Source organism: Aethina tumida, chromosome 3 (assembly GCF_024364675.1).
Source record: "Aethina tumida isolate Nest 87 chromosome 3, icAetTumi1.1, whole genome shotgun sequence".
Lineage (NCBI taxonomy): Eukaryota > Metazoa > Arthropoda > Insecta > Coleoptera > Nitidulidae > Aethina > Aethina tumida.
Window position 1 is genome coordinate 33,987,204 of NC_065437.1, and position 22,327 is coordinate 34,009,530.

The 22,327-nt window shown below is 28.3% G+C and overlaps 1 protein-coding gene across 1 annotated transcript in view; it reads left to right on the plus strand.

Annotated features, from left to right (window-relative positions):
- The first annotated feature begins 10,288 nt into the window (after positions 1-10,288).
- Positions 10,289-22,327, plus strand: part of LOC109602057 (terminal nucleotidyltransferase 5C-like) — a 41,075-nt gene continuing 29,036 nt past the window's right edge. The window contains exon 1 of the mRNA XM_020018382.2: positions 10,289-10,747. Coding sequence (XP_019873941.2) covers positions 10,580-10,747 — 168 coding nt within the window. The 5' untranslated portion in view covers positions 10,289-10,579. The remainder of the gene's footprint in view (positions 10,748-22,327) is intronic.

Below are 22,327 nucleotides of genomic sequence, written 5' to 3' on the forward strand. Positions count from 1 at the left end.
CATCGACTTTATTAAAATTTGTTTAATCATCTACTTAATTCTGGTTAATTACAAATTGATTGTGTCAAAAACTTATTAAACAATTTATAATTGTTAATCTAATATATACACTACAATCTCGATAGCCAGCATTAATAAATGTAAAAGATGTAAAGTTTAGATTAACAAATTAATAATAATACTTAATAATAACGGAACGTAAATAAATTTAAAAATAAATCTTTTCCCATCTTCTTAAGAAAAAGCATAGTGGATAGATAGGGTATTTTATTCAATCCACATGAAACAAGTGTCAAAACATTTCAATGTTTCCTTGTATGTCATCTTCTTCGTCACCACCTTTTAAATATCTTTTTCAAATTTCGAGTATCCGTTCTGACGTTTCTTATAATATTGTTTAAAGTGACCCAAGATTTTTCATTTGCAATAATTTCTGTTCTAATATTAAATTATCTTCAAAACCTTTTTATAGATCTTCAACAATATTTCTGTAGTTCAGTTTAATTGCCTGAATCATGTTCTGATTGGAGGAGATATAAAAGCAAAAGCAAAAGCTTCACGTTACTCCCAAATCATGAGGTACAGATTCAGGGAAAACGTCATCATTAGAGGGGCAGATTAATGGATGAAAAATAAACTGAGTGTTAAGTTGTAAAAAGTGTAAAAATATCTGTACATAACTTCATTTAATTTGTATAGATTGACGGTTATGCATGCTTTTCTCTCGCTCACCCTCCTAAGGGTCATAATGCATTTGTAATCACATCATTGTAATCCACTGTAACAGAGGATATAATTTCTTGATAACACTCTTCACCTTTGCCTTCGCCTTATGACGAAGTGAAGGATAATACTAAAATGTTTGGTTAGGTTAAACCAATCAATGTCTTCGTTGTCGTAACTTACATCATCAGGATACTCATCCCACGTTTCTGGAAGATTAGTGTTTGGCACATACACACTAAGGATAAATTTCATACATATCCCGAAACAGAGGAGCAGTAAGTTGCACTCCTCGGTATACCTGAATTATTCCCAAGTAACAGGGAGGGTGGTGGTGGAGAGGTTTCTACATAAAGCAGATATAATTTCCCCATAGCGCAGAGGTCGTACTGTATTTACTTTCTTAATCTGTTACAAATGTGCACAAAACATCGTATACAGTTCAGGAACGTTTTGATTCATTTAATTATAATGTATATACTAAACATACAAAGATTATTCAATTATTTTTAGAAATTGGGCAATCCTCTCTCCGAACAGATTGCAAACAGATAAAAGTCGTTCATTCATTCATAAGTAAGCACTTGACAACAAATTGCTTTTTGTGCAAACATTATCACTTAACATTTCAACTTTTATATAATTTATCTCTAACTGCTTAGTTGCTTGTTAGTTCATATCATGTTTTTTTATATGCCGTTAGAACCAATAATTGCTAACTTTTCAATAAATTATCATTTTTGTTGGAAAAAACGAAACGTGCAATTATATAAATGCAAAACTATCTGGCTTGCTTCGTTACACTCACACTAGTGAAGCATTATTTTTATTTTCTAAATAACTTGAACAATTTACAATTTTTATGTATCTGTAGCTCGATTTTTCAACAGTTCAGTTTTCCAAAACAAGTTTATTTAACAAATTTGCTATTAGCACATCAGAAATTTTTATTATGAAAGACATTTAATATGCCGAAATTACAAATTGTGATTACATTATTTCATCCCGGCAACGTGAATATTTGAATAACTAGACCATGAACATATTTCACGGTGAATTTATATCAAAACATTTCAAATATTTTAATAAAAGCTGCATTCAATAAAATAATAATTAACCGAGTTTTATAATAAACATGTCCCAAGAAAAATTACTCAATGACAACTATGTTGGAAACTAACGTTTGAGATGTGTGGAAAACCGTGTTGCAACCGTATTATGTGAAATGTTCGTAAATTATTATCATGAAAGTGAATAAATATGTGAACTCCTTAAGTTGCAAAAAGTTCGTTTAAATTGTTTACGACAAAATCGCTGAATCTGTATAGAAAGAACTTCTCACTCTTTGTTTTTCAAAACTGAATAAATTAATAACTTGTGATAACTCGATTTATTAATATACTTAATGAATTGTTACATTTTACTTTTTGTAGTCGTATTCATTAATGAAAGCAATAATCAGTTTATCTGAAGCAGATAAACAGATAAAGTAACAACTTATTGATTAATGTTTTCGCAATGAACAATTTTCATTGATAATTTCTGTAGTTAGTTGCAAATGATGTATTTAATTAACATATATTTTTAGTTTTAATGTGTATGTTACTTTGTGTTTACACATCTTGTTGGTTTTAGCAATGTGTCTATTAAGCTCATGTTAAAGTTTGTCATAAATTACGTTTGTTCTAATTTATGTATTCATTTGTATAATGGTGCAATTAAAAAAATAACTAGTTAGGTATTTATACTATCTATGTAACTAGTCCCTGTTTAATTTCATATCGAGAAGTCGAATAATAATAATAATAATAAGTATAATAAATAATGACATTTAATTATACCGTTTATTTTTTTTTAACTTTAAGTAAAATTATATACGTATAAATAGAAGACAACCTGTAAAAATAATAAATACTAAGTTACTAATGTTATGTCTTTAGTAAAAATTATAAATTGACAATAAAATTATTTTACGCTATTTAAAAATAATAATCATACAGAAAAAATAATTTAATTTTTATAAAAAATAAAAAACATGTAATAACAATATAACATAAAAATTATTACACGAAAAGATTCATTGTAGATTTAGGTCGTTTTTGACGTCTTTTTATTTCAGTTGAAATATATTTGGCTTCAGGATAATATAGTTGCATCATTCAGTTTCAAAGCTTTTGCCACGACATGTTTATAAATAAATAAATAAATACATTTTTTATTAAATCTAAACTTTTTCAAGTTGAACAAAGGTTTCAATTCAGTATTAGCCTTTGTCATGGCGTGTTCTGAATACATTTTTTTTATTTTTCAGGAAATTTAAACTTTTTAAAAAATTATATAAGCCTGTGAATTGTTGTTTTCAAACCAGTTATAGATTTGAAAGCATTTAGATATATATTAGGTTGTTACATTATATATATATATATATATATATATATATATATATATATATAAAATGGGAGGATGTTTGGGAGCATTGATGGTTACGGCAAACTAAATCGTACTAAACAAATAAATGACTTTGTAATATTCGTAATTTCGTTATTAATATAAATAGGTTTTTATCTGTATACGAGTCAATTGTACTCAACATAATTTATTTATTTTTTCTTATTTTTATCTGTTATTGTTGAAATGAACGCGATAAAATATTTAAGACATGACGATTTTTTACGTTTGATCCAATTAACCTTAAAAACAAAATAATTAATTATATCGAATAACGATGAAATTGTGTTGAAATTACGCTGCGATAAGTTAATCTTTGTTATTAGTATAACGAACGATTGTGACAAATTGTACTCGTTGTTACAATAAATCAAATAATATGTTAATATTCTCTCCGAAACAATCGTAACAATTACGTAGGGAAACGCTCTCGGATACCCAACGCCAAGCTTCCATCCAACACATTCGAGAATAATCCTTTACATCCATATGTTGGCGCAAACGTAAACATAAAAGTTGGAAAACTTCAAACTCCCGGTTAAAGTGGTTTTTCGAACGATATGGAAATATTTTCAAGCTTTGCATGCAGTTCATTCGGTCGCATTAAAAAATAATTCGAAGTTTTCTAGAATAGACTGGCGATCTATCAAAAGGTTGTGTTGCAACGTTGCCGCAACGAATCTCCGTGAATCATAATGGAACATGTAATTTATTTACGTTGTGCAGGTTTGCGTAAAAATGTGTCATAGATGCACTATTTCCCAAATCGGTGAGGTTAATTATTACGCATGGAAAAATTATCGGGATTTCCATAGGCACAATATTGTTTCGAAACATTTTTGTGGAATTAATTACCTCGTGATTAAATTAACGCATAAAAAATGTGAATAAAAAAAACACCAAGAAAAATATTTTTAATATAAATTTTTAAATTTAAATTTATTTTTTTATCTTAATTTAAATTGATTGATTTTATTTATGATCTTACGATTAATTCATCGAAATATTATTGAAAATTAATTTTTGGCAACGTGGTAAAAAAGCAGGCTCTGTTTTATATCCGCGATATGAGTGTCTAGTCGTAGAAAGTGAGGAGGCGAAAGGAAGGTTCATAATTCACCTATATACGTATATAAATTGTAAATTCGATAGTTGAAGGACGGCAGTACAAAATATTAGTATAGGTCATGAATTTATTAAAGTAACTGTTTGTAATCAATAACAATATCTTGCGAAATAAATATGAAGAATTGGTATATATTTAATCAATTAGTAATTTTAAATCACTAAAATTTGATAAATCTGTAGACTAAGTATGGTGTCCATATTAATTACTACCTATTATAAGATAATCAAAAAAGGTTTCTTTGTGGCGCCTCGTGGAATGTCTAAACAGATATTCATAGTTAATTGCTACTTTCTACAATTGTTAATAATTCTTGTCACGTATATTATAAATTATATCCTGGTTTAAATTCAATAAGTTTAAAATCATGTGAAAACTTGAGGAACATATTTGTCAATTCGTTAATATTGAACTAAATAAAAATGTATCTGAATTATTATTTTTTAAAACATTGTATTACTAATATTAAAATGCCACACAAATCAGATTAATTGATACTATTTAACGAGTGGTTTTCAATAAAATTAATTAAGTTTTTATTTCTGTAATGATTATAATAATATATTATAATATTTATTGTTTGAAAGAATTATTTTCATTCTAAATTACTGTTTAACAAATATTTCTTGAGCCTGTCTCGTTAACACTTACATTACAATTATGTTTATAATTTATTATATATGAACTGCTTTAAGTTACAATAATAATCTTTATTTAGTGCTGTATTTTATTGGCTGCAAAATAATTTAATACACATGTATGCATACGTACTAATTAGAATTATTTATGAGACAAGCGGAAAATATATTTAAAAAGAAGGCATTATTGTATTATCTGTAAACTTCTACATAGTTACAATATTTATCGCAAATGGGTTAATTTTCAATGTTAAAAATAAACGCATTAGAAATGCCGAAAATAAACTTATCAATGTTTTTTGTCTATTCTAAACAGAAATATTTGAATATTTTATTATTCAAATTTTAAATATCAAAATATGAATATCTATTTTTAAAATTGGCAACTATTATGAAGCAGCAAAAAGATAAACTAGTTTATATTATAATTGATTATATGGTTAAGTTATGTAGATATACATAATTTATGAACCACTGTAACTCAAAAAAATTAAATTTTTAAAACAACTTTATGTTTTAAGCATATTTACAAAATAGTTTTCTTTTTAAGTTAAATAATTGTAATGCCTACGTTGTATTATTAAAATTGCAATTATTTTTACTTTTGACAATCTTCTGCAAAAGAAAATGTATTTTAGGTATTTAACTCAAATTTAAGTATTTTTGACTTTATTGTTGGTTACCAAACCAAGTATTATTTAAAATGTAAAATTTTTTGTTGAAAAATTCTAGTATAGAAATAATTAAAAATGAATATGTAATGAATACATAATATACCAAATTAAAAAAAGTAGAGAAACAATCAATTTAAATTACCATTGATAATATAGTTGTTTTATTGCAGTTGTAAACTTTTAAGCAACGTTTGTTGAAATAATTATGTGAATTGTTATTTATGTTGTTTTGCTAGTCGTCAATTAGTCTGGTTCTTGCATAAGTATAGTGTAATAAATATTTAATGTTTTAAAAGGTATTCTGTGCATAAAAGGGTTGAATGAAAAAATACATACGATATTTTATTATCATTATAAGTTTAAATAAGTTTGCTACTAAATTTTAAAACTTATATAATAAAATCATATTTTATATGACGATATTTAGCAAAGAATATTAAATTAAAACTATTTTCTATGTCATATGTATTTTGCAATTTTTTTATAATTTACAATTCAGTATTTTTATTTTTAGTTAATTGTCTTTATTAATCATTTTAATATTTTTGATATTATTACTGGTTCTTTCCAAATAAATATTATTTAATAACTAACATTTCGTCTTGAAATTATTATTATAATTTTAATATATCAATAATTTTAAATGTTTTTATAGAATTTACTAAACTAGCAAAAAGTAGAAATATAATCAATTAACATTAATCATTTACATTTTTTAAAGTCTAAAGCAACGTTTGTTGAAATGTTTATTTGAATTATTGTTCATGTTATCTTATTAATTGTCAGTTAGTCTGGTTCCTGCATAATTATATTATAATAAAAGTGATTTTGTGCATAAAAGGGTTGAAAGGAAAAATGCATATATAATTTTAACATCATTATAAATTTAAATTATACGTTGGACGCTATTCTCTTTAGCATCATTTTGCAAAGAATATTAAATAAAAACATTACCGGTGCCCTAAATATATTGCATATTGCATAAATGGAACGAAATGGTTTTTAATTAACTATTTTAATATTTCGACATTATCTAAACCTTAGAAAATTAAGATTTTTTATTCACATACTAATTATAATAAAATATTTATAGAGTAATAGTTATAGTGTATAATGTATTAAATTAGCAAAAAATAGTGTGCCATTTAATTTAAATTAACCTGAATAATTTAGTTACTTTTAAGCAATGTTGATTGAAATGTTTATGTAATATTTATTTTATTTATTTATATAATTGTTATTTTCGTTGTTTTACTGCTCTTCAATCAGTCATGACATTTCGTAAAACATAAACCTAATTTTTTTGAAAGGGTTGAAGACAATAATTATATCATTATTAACTTAAATTAGCCGCTACTGAATTTAAATATTTGTAAAATAAAAGATATATCTTTGCCAATATTAAGCAATTAAATAAAAAGTATTCGCAATATCCTAATCGTATGTTGAACGCTCTTATAGTTTATAATTCTTTCTTAATTAATTAATAACACTAATTTTTGACTTAATTAATAATTAATATATTAATATAGGTATAAAAATAATTGTACTTAATTCAACTTACCAAATCGTAGAAGTCGTGTAGAGTCGGTTTAAAAACAAATATTATTTTAAAGTATTAAAGTTTAATTAACGCTAGAGTGCTTAACATCATTAGGATTATAACAAAAATAAAATTTTCTTTCTAATTAAATGCGTATTTAGGACTATGGACGTACAGTAATTTCGGCAGGACCAATTTTGAAATGTTATTTTTCTGTTCTCTATCTTTGAAAAGATTTTTTAAGAAAATATACACAGATTGTAACTTAACTTATTTACTAGAAACTTGTGGAGGGCGGAAAAAGATATTGATATGAAATTTTTATAGCAATTATAACTTGCCTTAAACTACTTGCCTAATTTATTATCCGGTTTAGCCGGAGATGACATAATTTTTGTATTTTGTAATGGCATACCTCATATTTTTGAATTTTGAAATTCTGCATATGGTTGCTAATATAGTTATATATAGTTTTTGGTTTATTAATCTTTTGTCAAAAGTTCATTTTTACCATACATGTTAGGCAAAGATCGTCCTATAAGAGTCATTATTAGCTATTTTTTCAAAAAATGTAAAAATAACGCTCATTTTAATTTATGATAGTGCCATGGATATTAATTTTGTATTAAATTAAATATTAATTAATGATATAAATCAGTGATTCCCAAACTGGGCGTCACTGCCCCGTGATGGATACTGTAGCGATTCAGGGGGTGGTTATAGCTAGAGATGCATTCGGGGGTTATGAATAATTGTTGTTTGTTAACATAAAAAAACCGATTACAACTTTATTTGTATTACCTTCATATTCTAAGTTCAATAAGTAGTTATTTCAATGTTTTTAATTTACACCTTCCTTGACCATATGACTATGACTTAATTGTCATAATTGTCACAAAAATTTCAATTCAACACATTCTTCCATTGAACTTCTAATGAATAAGTTATGTGAATTATCCTGTATATTATATTCTTCTTATCCCTTAAAAACAATGCAATGATCAAAATCCCTCGAACATTTGATCCACAAAATTAGATTTATCAAATTTATTGTCAAATATATTACTCAAATTACCAACTTTATTCGGGTTACCGAAATTTCATATTATTATTATTATCGTCTGGAGCCGGAATATAATGTATTAAATTAGCCAAAAGTAGAGAGCCAATCAATTTTGAATCACCATTTATAATTTAGTTATATTTGTGTCTAAACATTCATCTGTCTTTCACATTTTATACCTTTATTACAGTTACAGGTTAGAGAGACTAATATGAACACTCAATATTGATCAATTTTGAAATGTTACTTTTCTGTTCGTTATCTTTGCAAAGATTTTTTAAGACAATATACACAGATGGGATACATTTAATTTACTTATTAAAATTTTGTGGAGAACGGCCTTAAACTACTTACCTAATTTATTTTGAACAAAACTGAATTTCCGGTTTAGCCGGAGGTGACATAATTTTTGGTATTTTTAATTGAATGCCTTATATATTTGGATTTTGAAATTCTACATATGATTGCTAATAAAATGTCTGTTTCGGGTCTTACCCAATAGTTTTTGAATTATTATTTTTTTTTTGCCAGAAGTTAATTTTTACTATACATGTTAGCCAAAGATAAGAGTCATTATTAGTTATTTTTTACAAAAATGTAAAATTAACGTTCATTTTATTTTATCATAGTGCCATAGGAATGAATTTTTGTATAAAAAGAGGGAGAATTTATCAAATTAATTTTTATTTTATTCTTTATATTTTTAAATTTTTAAATTAAATATTTTTCAATTATATAGATCAGTGATTCCCAAGATGGTCGTCACCGCCCCCTAACGGGTGCTGTAACGATTCAGGAGGGAGGTGATGGGCACAGATGCATTTTGGGGATTATGAATAATTGCGAATATATTGACAAAAAACCTTTTTTGTATTACTTTCTTATGTAATAAATAGTTTCATAATTTCAATGTTTTTAATTTACACCTTTCTTGGCTATATTGAAGAAAATGTACAATTTAGTTATCATAAAACATACATGGTGTTGAAATAATAAAATTATTGATGTTTTAAGACAAAAGGGCCAAAATAACGAACATCTTCCTAGTCCCCAGATAACATGAATGCCAAATTAATAATTCAAAAATAACTGGGTTTAGATAAATTACATGGTACAGCCATTTTATTTACAAAAATCCATGTAGAATATAAAATTTCAAAAATATACAGGATGTCCTATTGAAAATAACAGGCGTAACCGGAAACTTCTGTGTTCAATATAAATTAGGAAAATGGTGTAAGTCAAAAATTTCAATTCAATACGTTCTTCCATTGAACTTCTAATGAATAAGCTATGTGATGATTTACAAAATTCATGTAGAATATAAAATTTCAAAAATATACAGATGTCCCATTGAAAATAACAGGTGAAACCGGAAATTTGTTCATCATAAATTAGAAAAATAGTGTAAGTCATAATTGAATTTAAGTTATGTGAATCATTCTGTATATTATATTCTTCTTATCCCTTAAATGAACTGCACAAAAGCAGACAATTATCAAAATCCATCGAACATTTGATTCAAAAATTTGAATTATCGAATTTATTGTAAAAAATATGCTACTCAAATCACCAACTTTATTCGAGTTATCGAAATTCCAAAACGTCAAAGTCCGACTGCAGCCGAAATATAATGTACTAAATTAGCCAAAAGTAGAGAGGCAATCAATTTTAAATTACCATTAATAATTTAGTTATATTTGTGTCTAAACTTCCAAGCAACGTTTGTTGAAATATTTATGTGAACCGTTGTTTTCGTTGTTTTGCCGGTCGTCAGTCAGTCTAGTTCTTGCATAAGCAATATTCTGCGTTACGAAACAAGATTAACAAGTCGAAAGAGTGCAAGGAATACGAATCAAAATGGTTTAAAAAAAAGTTAAGTTAATTTAACCAGTGCATTCAGTTTGGAGAACAGTCGCGAACTCACGTACACCAAACAGCCTAGCATTGGACGGACGTTAAGACAGCGCGAACAAACTGGATTCATTCATGGAAATGCGTTTTGCGCAGGACAATAGCGCTCCTCCACATCGGGAACGAGATGCCCGCGTCGTTCTGCGGCGTTCGAAATAATCGTGCGTTCAGTGCGGCTTTGATTGTGGTACGTGCGCTCGGTTCCAACATACTGCGGCTCAGTCAACAGCAACACATACACACACCATCCACAAAATATTAATTGGTATCAGCGGTGATCTTGTGCAGTGTGCGATCATTTTTTTTCCCCAAAACCGAACGATCCCCGGCCAGGCAGTGCTACAAATTCAAATCGGCCGCCCTCCGAAACACGAGCCACACCGACTTTGCCTACTTAGTTGGGACCCCCCATTCCACAAGTAGTTTTTAGCAAGTTTTTTTATAGTGATTATGGGCACGGAATACAAGGATGTTGACGTGAACATGGAAGACTCCGGTAACAGTTGTGGGAGCAGTGTTGTTTCGGATTACAGTGGCCCTTCCGATCACACCGATTTCGACGGCGAAGGTGTGCAGATCTCCGATCTGGAAGGCGAGAACGACTCGCACAGCCTACAGGTTGGTAATTTACTCCGCTTCGACGGCACGATCGCGATCTTCATCCCTTACCTGCACCACGACCACCATACGGGTCCGATTGGCAATCGATATGGTGTCGCACACGAACTCCTCCGTCCGTTTCGTTCAGCGGTGTGCAGCCTCAATTCGGATTATTTAACATTAACCAGAACCAGTTTCGAGTGAAAGGGAAATTATTGTTGTCAGACTTTGCTGCCTTGCTGATCGAAACCGACGTATGGAATTCACGTAAAAACGATAAATTGACCAAACAGAGAGAAAAAAAACAAACGCATACTGCAACGGAATACTTAAATCGAGAACACCTGCTTTCAATTCCGACTATTTTTTCAATGCTATTGCGTATGAATTAAAAGGAGAGACGATGGTCCTAACTTTTGGACAATACGATGCATTCAAAATTCGCTTATTTTTCGACATACGTCGCAAATACGTCAAGGTGTGAAGGTATATTAATATTTCAAATGCTTTTGTCATTCGGTTTAATCATTTTTTGAGTTCAAATTCCATAAGGCGGCTCATTAAATCACTGTAGGTATAAGTGCGTAAACAAGTTTGCTCATGGAATTCTATAATTGTAACTCAGAAAATATTGGAAGGATATTGGGAAAAATTTTAGTTTATAAATAACTTGAAAAAAATATTTGATTCTATGTTCTATAAGTTATTCGTTTATGTTACATTTTGATTAAACCTAATAAACTGATAAATATGTTAACTAATTCAAACATTTCCATTTTTGATAGCATCACCATTTATCTCAACAATTTATGGAATAATACCAGTACAAGAGTATAAGTTATATCACCCAGAAAAATAATGTTTATATGATAATTTAATTGTGTTTTCTTCAATGTTATTAAATTTATTGTTGTACAAATAAGTTAAACATTAAAAGGTAACAATTGTTTTAATTAGTGTAATAGGATCTTGATTTATTCGCCTTTATAAATTTGTTTAATTAAATTTAGATTAAAACTTGTCAGCTGATTCAATTAATTAAATGTAAATTATATATAATTTCCATCTGGAAGTTGTACAGAAATTATTGTTTTAATTTGTAATTTATCGTGTTAATTTTACTGTTATGAATTTTCTTATCTATTTTAGCAGTGGTATCTGTATTAAGAAATAGAAAAAGCACTCTCGTTCTACTGTTTATTTTGTTATAAAACTCTACATTTATTTCGAGATCATTTAAAATTAATATTATTTATTGTTAAAACTTTGTACTGACAAAAGCGTACCCTCATAATGAATTAACTGTCAATGATTACCACAAATTCATCACAAAATTTCTCAAAGTTAGAAACAAAGCCCTACTATATTCATTATTCATTGGACATCCTGTTGGACTCCTAGACCTTCTGCCGTAGAAGCTACAGTTGTCTTATTAACAGTTTATATACCTACTATTGCAGGATGGAATCTGTGTAGGCTGAAGCTCACATATCTGAATATTTTTTGACATTACGTGTGCCTTATTACTTCAGTGTTATTGACACTGTCTACAAAATTTAATGTGTATTTTAATCTGAAAAATACTCGTAACCTTTGACGTAGCCCTTGATAATGACTGGTGGGTTTTAAAATAAAATACGGAACCCAATCATTTAATTTTACTGTTGTCTAAATAAATGAAATGTTTATAGGCACAATTAATGTAATTATGATGGTTATGCGGTGGCTTTATCATTTATTCGTGAATAGTTCTCCAAAAGCAGTGTTTATTTAAATTTTGATTAAAACTTGTCAACTTTTAAAAACATATTCAATTGATTAACAGACTTATTACATTAAAATGTAAATTATATGCAGATTAAATAATTCGTAATATAATATTTCGTCAGAGTTTATTTATTATTTTGAATTGTATTATTCGTTTTAACAGTGGTATTTATATTATTTGGAGTTAAATAAGAAGCATTTCCTTGCTATTATTTGATATTAATTTTAATGTTAATTTTAATTTTATGTTTAGACAAGTCATCAAAGGCTACGTCAAAATATACAAATATATTCACCACAAAATTTTCATATTTGAAAACAAAGCCCATTAACCCATTAGCCGCTGGACATTGTTCAAAGTCACATTCCTGTAACACAAATTTAACTGCTTCTAGCTCTTCTGTCAAACAAGCTGTTCAGAGTGAAGTTCGCACGTCCGAATACCCTGCATTTCTTGGCAGTACATGTTTCTTCAGTGTTATTGTTTAAGGGTACTGCTGACACATTTTAATGTGTATTTTAATCCGAGAAGTCTTCTTAATCATTGACGTAGCCCTTAATGATGATTCGTGGGGATTTAAAATAAAATAAAACAGTAATAGGGAACTCTAAATTAATGAATTGCTGTCCAAACAAATAAAACATTTATGGACACAATTTATGTAATTATTGGTAGTTATGCGATGACTTTATCAATTATTCGTGAATTATTCTCCGTGAGCGGTTAGGTTATTTGAATTTTGATTAAAACTTGTCAACTGACAAAAACATATTCAATTAATTAACAGATTTATTACATTAAAATGCAAATTATGCGTAGATTTGTAATTCGTAATAAATTTTGTCAAAGTTTATTATTTTAAATTGTATTATTTATTTTAGCATTTTTATTTGTTGTTAAAACCGAGGCACTTCTTTGCTATTACTTTGTTATATTTTTATATTGTTTTGACTTACATCAGAGGTTACGTTAAAATTCATAGACTGATTAAAACACATATAATCAATTAATGTATTTGTTCGTCCAGCCAAAAGCTTCTGTCTTACTGCTTAGGTGTTTTTATTATTTATTCGTTATTTTCAGTGTACTATCAACAATATTAATGTGTGTTTTAATTTGTATGTTTATTTTTTAACTTTTGACGTAGTTCCTGGTCATGACTTGTAAGTTGAAACATATAGTTATAATAAAAAACAAAATAATAGCAGAGAAGTGTTTCTTATTTAATATAATAATTTATTTATTATACTTAATAGAATCTGTTAATGTACCATGTTTTATACACACACGATTATTACGAGAGATACTTGGTTAAATTATTACGAAGTGTTTTATAAATTTCTTCTATGAATTATAGTCTACATAAATAATCTGACCTGTCAATAAATATTTTTTTCTATGTTAATTAAATAAATGTATACATAATTATTATTTTAATATGTTTTTAATATTTATTTAACATATACATACCGATTGGAAAGCCTTTGATCCTACTGGATTTTGAGAGAGATAGCATGCATGACAGAGACGATGCAAATTTGTTGAGCCTCTTACTGTCTCTGTCGTGCATGATCTCTCTCAAAATTTAGTCGGATTAAACGGTTTTCGACTGGTATGTATATTTTTTATATTTCTATTCTATCAATATTTACTACTCAATTTTTAATTAATTTATTAAGGTTTTAAAAACTGTCATATATATATAATTGAATCTATATTAAACTGTATAAATTATACATTTATCTTATACTTTATCTTATGTATATGGTGCCAATTAATACTCTTTGTAATGCCTATAGAAGATAAATATTGTTGCTTAATTTTTATTATATAAAATATTCCATTATTTTTATGATATTTATGTTTAAATAGTAATTGCAGTGTATCTAATTTATATATAAATTAGACAGTATTTTAATCCTTTAAAACCATCGGTTATCGGCATCGACAATCAGCCGATAGATAAGTGAAGACATCGGCATAACAAACGGACTCTTCAAAAATATACATTTAAACGAAAATTTTAAAAATTAAATTGAAATTTGAAATTAATTAAAATAGTCTCCTTATCTTCAAAAAAATTCCGGAATTTATTAGATAAACATTTAATTATGTAAATTGTCAGCCATACGAGCATTAATAAACTTACTTAATCATTTCATTGACCTTATCCTTTTATCTGGTAATGAATTTCGCGTAACCCACATTCCCGTGTTCCGGGCCGCATAACAAAGCGATTTTGCATACCGCAAACTTCAACGATGTATTTTACTGGGGCCGTTCAATCAATTAAATATTTTCGTCGATCAGGAACAATCGTCGTGCTTTTTTATTGAGTCGTCAGTCGACGCGTTAAAAATAACTTGTGCGCTGTGACTTGCCGTTTCATTTCCATTTTTAGTTGACACAACTAAATGTTTCCACGTTTAAATTCGTACGCGAGAAGATGCTCCATTGAACTGCGAAATTAATGTCAAATACATGGGCGGTTATATCATTTCCGTAAAAAAATCGCGTGGGAGTGGCTTCGCTTACCTCCTGTGTGATAGAGCGTCGTGTAAATGTAATTAAAATTCCTAACTAAGAGTACACGAAAAAGCAAAATTTCCTAATGGGATTTTAAATGAACCAAATTATTTAATATTCTTCCCGATATTTCCAATAAAATGTATTTTCTTATCGGTACAAAATTAATAATGCAACTTGAAAGAATGGTAATTAATAATTCAAGATAACACACAAATATATTATACATGCGTCTTTGTTACTATGTCCCATTATCCACCGTATAATTTATCTGCCAGTTTTTTTAGTAAGTACGATTTTAATAGACACGGTTTAAAACGATTTAAATTGTGGCAGTTTCCTCGTTGCTTTTTTCACATCACATCCGCCGTTTAATTTCGGATTGGAATTGATAAATTGTGTCTAAAAATTGCGGAACTGTTACCTTGGATTTTATTACACGCGTTATAAAATTTCTTTCAATGAAACGTTTTTATTTATGACCATACTTTCGAACGTTGTCCAACTATCGGACCGTTATTATTTAATCCGCATTGATCATTCATTACAAAGGGAATGGTTAATTAAACAGGAAACGGGGTTAAAAATGGCACTTTTGCCCGCGCCGAAGTTTGCAGTGATTCCCGCATCAATCTCGTACGCAATCGATGTTAACTAACTCTTGTTTTTCACGCCGCCAGCTAATCCATTTAACATACGAATAAACTTGTACATCAACTGCGATCAAACGTTACGTTTTCAGTTTCGCGATGGAATTAGTTTTGTGTTTTGACGCAAATAAAATATCCCGTCGGTCTTCTTACATTAATCCAATTTTACCTGAATCACGTGCATGATTTTAACGTCAAACAACTGAAAAATCAATAACATATTTGTTGGTGTAGATCCAAGGATCACCTATTTGTGTATTGATCACAGTTAAACTGTCTCTTATATTTTATATTGATTTTTATTTGAACAAGTGAATTGTTTGTGATTTATATGATGCTGTTTGTTTTTTAAACACTGTTCGTTCCTTTATCTGTGTGTCCAAGAACGTAGATCAAATACAGAGTGTCTGTTGTAAGAAGGACATTTTAATGTATCTTTGTCATATATTATGTTATCGCTGCTTATCAAATTTCAGATAGATTATCAACTTTGTTCGTTATAATAGAAAATCTGAAAATGTGTTAAATTATTCATTACTTGTATCTGACTTATTGTAAAAACTACAAAAAAGTTTCATTCCAAATTGTATGCACTCTTTATAAATAGAAAATTATTTTTATTATAATAATACTCGTATTACACATATTTTTTTTAATAATAAAGTAATAGCTAATAACTTGTTTTTAATATTTTTATTTTTAAATAATTAATACACAAATAAATGACACATAAATAAATAACACAAAATTTAATTATAAATAAAACAACAATAAATTTCCATTATAAAATTCTTGCATTTTTTGACTTGTTCTTCTCATATTCAATTATTGTTTTTCAGAACATTTCGCCTGACTAACATAATTTACCATAATTTACTTTTAGTCCATTCTATATTGATTAGTTTCTTCAAAATGTTTAATTCTGCTAAGAGCCCTTAACTTAAATTTTAAATTGGTTATACTTATTGAAAAGCATAGGATTTTGACAATCAATTGTTTTAACTTATTGTTAAACTTATTAATATTAAAAATAACATAAGTTACTTTTAATGAATTCTTCATTGATTAGTTTCTCCATAACTGAAAGCTGTTAACTTTATTATTTTCTGATTATAAAATTCTAAATTGGTTAAAATTGTTGAAAACCCATTGATTCTGACAATCGATAATTTTCAGGATATACAAACAAGTGAAAACGATGTTTATATGCAAAAACAGATCATAGATTTGCTATCAAACTTCATGTACAAATTTTTTATACTATTTTTACAATAAACCAGATACTATTTAAATCTATAGATATAAAAAATTATGAAATACATGTAATACATTTCGAACTTTTTTTATGTGTATGTTTATGAGTAAGAGTTTTCTATTATATAAGAAAAATATTATGAAATTTCATTCAGAACTTTTAATTAATTAAAATAGTAAGCTCTTCCTCTCTCTGCCTCTTTATTTATTTTGATATACACTGTTGGAAAGTCCTTGAATGTTGAGAGAGACATCATACATAATAGAGACAATAAAAGATTCCCTCTACGAAGTAAATTTGCAGACTTTTTCGGTCACTGTCGTTCCTGATGTCCTTCTCAAAATTTAGTTGAGTTGACGGCTTTCAATTGGTATATAATATCTCTAAAATCATTTAATTAAATATTATAAGTAGTTAAATTATATGGTGAAAAATATTGGGTAATTCGAATTTTGAGTGATTTGATTTAATATATCAAAAATATAATAAATTGTCTATTTCAAACATTTGAAGAGTGCGTGATTGAAAAGATGATGACGATTTTACTTGTTTAATCAACAAATAGTGTGTATGATTTAATATTTTATTGAAACGATTTTTTATATTACTACCACTACCAACAAGATTTTTGAAGATTTTTATTGTTCATTAAGAGATTGACTAAAACCAGTTTTAGTAAATGTCATAACATTAGCGTATTGATTTAATTGTGCTGACATTTTATAACGTATTAACCACAATTTGCATATGCACGTCAATTTTTACGTATCAAACAATAATCGATTAGCGACGCTGGCATAAACACCACTGGTTAAAAAGGTATCAGTACTGCTATTTTGTTATATAAAAACAGACAAAAAAAAATTTTTACTAGTCTAAAACAACAAATTTCAGACATTTGGGATACATATTAAGTTGGAAAAATAAAAGTTTGTTGCTAGGCACTTTACCAGAATAAGCTGAGAAAATTGAATTATCTGATACATAGTTCGGTGACCAAGATAGTGACCTAAATTCTATAAAATAAAGTAAACATTTTTAAACATTATATAATTCCACATCTAGGAAATTTCCCATATTAACGCCGTGTTCGTCTTTCCGCAATTAGTACTACGACACTTATAATTTGCAATAGTAATTCAACAAGTTCACTTAACAAGAGTGGATAATAAGCTATAGGATTAAAACACTTTAAATGTCTGTGTAGATATGGTAAAATAGTTTTTAACATTGTATGCGTCTTATCTACTATTTGCATTTACATAAAACGTAAATGTTTAGATTAACATTCGTTACCATACTACAATGTAGGTGAAACACAAAAATATATAAAAATAGTCAAGCGCCCAGCCGAAAATAGGCTCCAATTTTAACCAAAAACGAAAAACAATTTGGGCTGCCAAAAATTTGTTGTTGGATAAATTTTAGTGACCACATGTGTCTTTAGTGATAAACCGTTACGAGTATGTAGAAATAAGTTTGAAGATAAGAAAAGTGTCAGCTATATTACCAACAGTCACAGTCCAACAAATCGAAATCCCATCGTTCCATAAATTGTGATTTATGAATGGCAATAAGCAAACAATTAAACAGTTCTCTTTTCGGCTCCGGATTGATGAGCGTGTTTATTGAGCCGGAGTTGGAGCATTAACGGCCATAATAAAAGTGAGTGACGTTAGCCCAGATAATGTCTGTGGAGTAGGCTACAAGCACATGGCCGAAGCCGGCAAAGGTTACGTCACTATGAATAGTCGGACGCTATTTATAAATAAAATCGAGTACTAGAATTACCGTACTGTTGCCACGGGCCAGACACAAATTTCGTCTATTATTACGACGTCGGCGCACCGTGGGCAGGTCAACGGCCAATATTTCCATATCTTCTATAATTACACTTTTGTCGTTAATTTACTTTGCCACCGAAACCTATTTTTAGTATTAAAAATTTGTTGCCACCTTACACTTCCTCCTTCCATTCTGTTGAAATAGGGACTTGCCGGAATTCCGGTCAATTAACCGGAACTTCTGCCGGATTTCTTAAAATGTTGTAAAAGTGATTAAAGAACAGTGAAAGGAAAACTTTGTATTATATTATTTTCTACATTTATAGAATTTAATCCACATCTATTATCAACAACTAATTTCCAAAAATATAATATATATATATATATATATATATATATATATATATATATATATATATATATATATATATATATTATAGTAGTTGCAGGGTTAAGTAAAAACTTCACAATTCAACACAGTGACTTTGGTATCTAAAAAGATAGGTTATAATGTATAACATAAAACAAAAAATATGTAAAAAATGAATCGAAGCTGCTTGCCAGTTTCGTTCCGTTTTCTTAAATTTGAATTGTATTTTTACTCAAAAACTGTATGTTAAAGTATGACGTATTAATTAATAAACACTTTTTTCCAATAAGTCTAGAACAAACTTAAACCATTTGATTCTGTGCCAATCCCACCGTGCGTTGCGATGCTCTACGTTCGTTTTTTTCCCGCTGGCATCTTTTACTTTCATTTTCTCTACAATGTTCCATCATAAAAAAATGTGACACAATAACCTTTATATTACGATGCCAACAACAATTTGTATGCAATAGATCAGGTGTACGAACGGTCCGTAATTGATTTCTTTTGGGTCGTGTACTTTTACTTTACCTACTATGGTCGTGAAGAATACAGTTCATTTTTTTTTCGATTTTGGTTCGGGTACTTTTTGTCGACGACACAATTGAATAAATAACTGATTGGTACCTGTGAACGTTTTGGAATTGTGACGATATATTCTTCGTTTGTTGTAAGTCACAAATTGACAATACACAATTACTAATTGATCAAAATATACATTGTATAGATGAGTTTTAATTAAGAATTTTAATATCAAATATTTCATTAATGATGCACGTGTACAAATAATGATAATTGGTTCTTATTAAAAATCAATATTATCAATTTATACAACGTTTAAAATCAATTATTATTGTTTGGATAATGAAAAAACAAATAAAAAGATTATTAAATTTAAAAACACAAATTTTAGATAAATTTAATTTATCCGTAATTTAGAAATATTACTCCACAATAATTTTAATAACAATCATTTCATTAAAACATACTAGAAGAAATAATGTATATATAATAATGATAATTGGCTCTTATTAAAATGAATATTATCTCTATCCAAATAGTTTGTAATCAATTATTTATATTTGATTAGGAAGAACAATATTTTTAACTAATTTAATTAAAAATTAAAAATAAATTCACCAGAATATTGGTAAAAATGTTACCCCATAAAATGACATAAATAAAAGTTCAGGGTCTGTCAATAATTAGCTTTGAATATTTATATGATATTTAAAGAAACATTATGCCTCGATAAATATCAACTGATTTATAAATATCATATCAGACTTTTTCTCTGAAATACGTTTAAAAACTTCCAAATAGTTTATCTACAAAACCAAAATTAAATAAAATTCTTTCATTCCAATTCTAATTCTATCTAAAATAATATAAATAAACAAATAAATAAATGAAGTTTACAAATTTCTTAAAATTGAAAATAAACTAAAAAAATTATATACATAATATGATATATTTTTTATTTAATAATACTAATTAATATTAAAACTTGGTCAGCACATGGAAAAGTCAGTGTACTGTTCAATAAAAAATAAAATCCAATTAAAAGTAATGATTAAGAGCATTAAGAAAACAAGTAAGCATCTTATCTCCCTTAAAGCATAATATTTTGCCTGTTGGGGTCATTACATTAATCCAACCTCGGGCAATCCGTCTGTCTTAAGTAAGAACCGGGAAACTTTCCTATCGATGAAAGTGTTTGCCCATTGTTAGAGATATCGGTGCCTTATCTTGCACTCTCATTACTTCTGTTTCTTGGACCGCTGTAGCGTACTATTCACTCCCGAATTAAACGAAACCGATAAAAGCAATGTCCAGCACAGTTCAAATCTGTGCGACGTTCCGGAAATCCGAAAGGAAATTAAGCCCAACGAAAAATTTAATCAATCGCATATCAATGTCGTAGTCGTACGAAATGGAATTATAGAAGTATATTTGGCTCAAACACGATCGTACGTATAATAAATACGTGATACGCGTATCCGATAATTTAACGTTGTTTAATTAGCTTTATTAGAACGTGTTGGTTTCGTCGTTGGCTATCCTTATTCGAACCGGTCCAGAAATTTTCACCTCGCACATATTTGTGCTCAATCTGTTCCCATATTTTATGGTCCTAATGTGAGCTCCATATTAATGCCGGGTCCCGTTTTACATTTAATAGGTGTAACTCTAAGCCCCATCTCGATTTATATATGGGTCATATGGAATATGTTGTACGCGGGGTCGGATTTTCGTGTCATAATGCAATAGGTTATGGCGAAACGGCTTAGATGTGGAACTTGCACTCGTTGGGCAAAGGCCACGGTAAATCTACGTGACCCATGTACAATATCAAACTGTGGTGAAAAAATGGTGTTGATGGTGAAACCGGCGTGTTTCCCAAACAATGTACCCAGTGACCAAATAGTAGACATTGTAGGCTGTATCTGAGAAACTGTTTATCGAATAGAAATAAAGAAAATATTATTAGTAGAGGCTCCGAAAAAATATTTTAGAGATCTAAGATCAACGCCACTGATTTATTAGAAAAAATGTTCTTTTTTTTTCTAATTTGCCAATTAGATGTCTTTTAAGACATTTAATTATTTATCTTAAGAACAGTAACCATTTTTTCATTATCATTTCTTGATGTATCTTTTTAAATGGTGATATCTAGCTGTGTAACGAAAGTCCAATGACAAAGTAAAATCCAAAATTTTCAAGATATTAAAAACAGGATAAAAAAATAAAAAGCAGATCAAATTTTGAAATCTATTACTTTTATAAACCAAGATAAATTGTGAAGCATAAATAAAGCTTTTCTGCTGGACTAGATAAAAACTACTGATCCATATTAGTAAGAACATTGTAGAGGCTTCTCCAGTATTTAGCTGAGTCTAACCTCTGTCGTAATTTTTTTAAATCTTACGTCAATTTTTTGTTTTATTTGTGCTTTCAAATTTTTTTCTGAAGAATATAAGTTATCTAAATAATGTATTTAATATTTAGTGGTTAAAAAAAATTGTTTTTTTTTTTTTTTCTAATAAACTAATTGTGCTAAGTATTTCAAAAACAAGAAAAGATTTTCAACGTTTTTAGGGCCATAAATTACATTTATTTTTCTATACCCATTCGATAAGTAGTTTCTGTGGTATATGTCAAAAGTCGATCAAGGTGCTAATATCGTTTCTGTCAGCTTGGAAGCGATTCTGGAGCAGACTCTCAGAAAATCCCGTGTGAACTTAGAA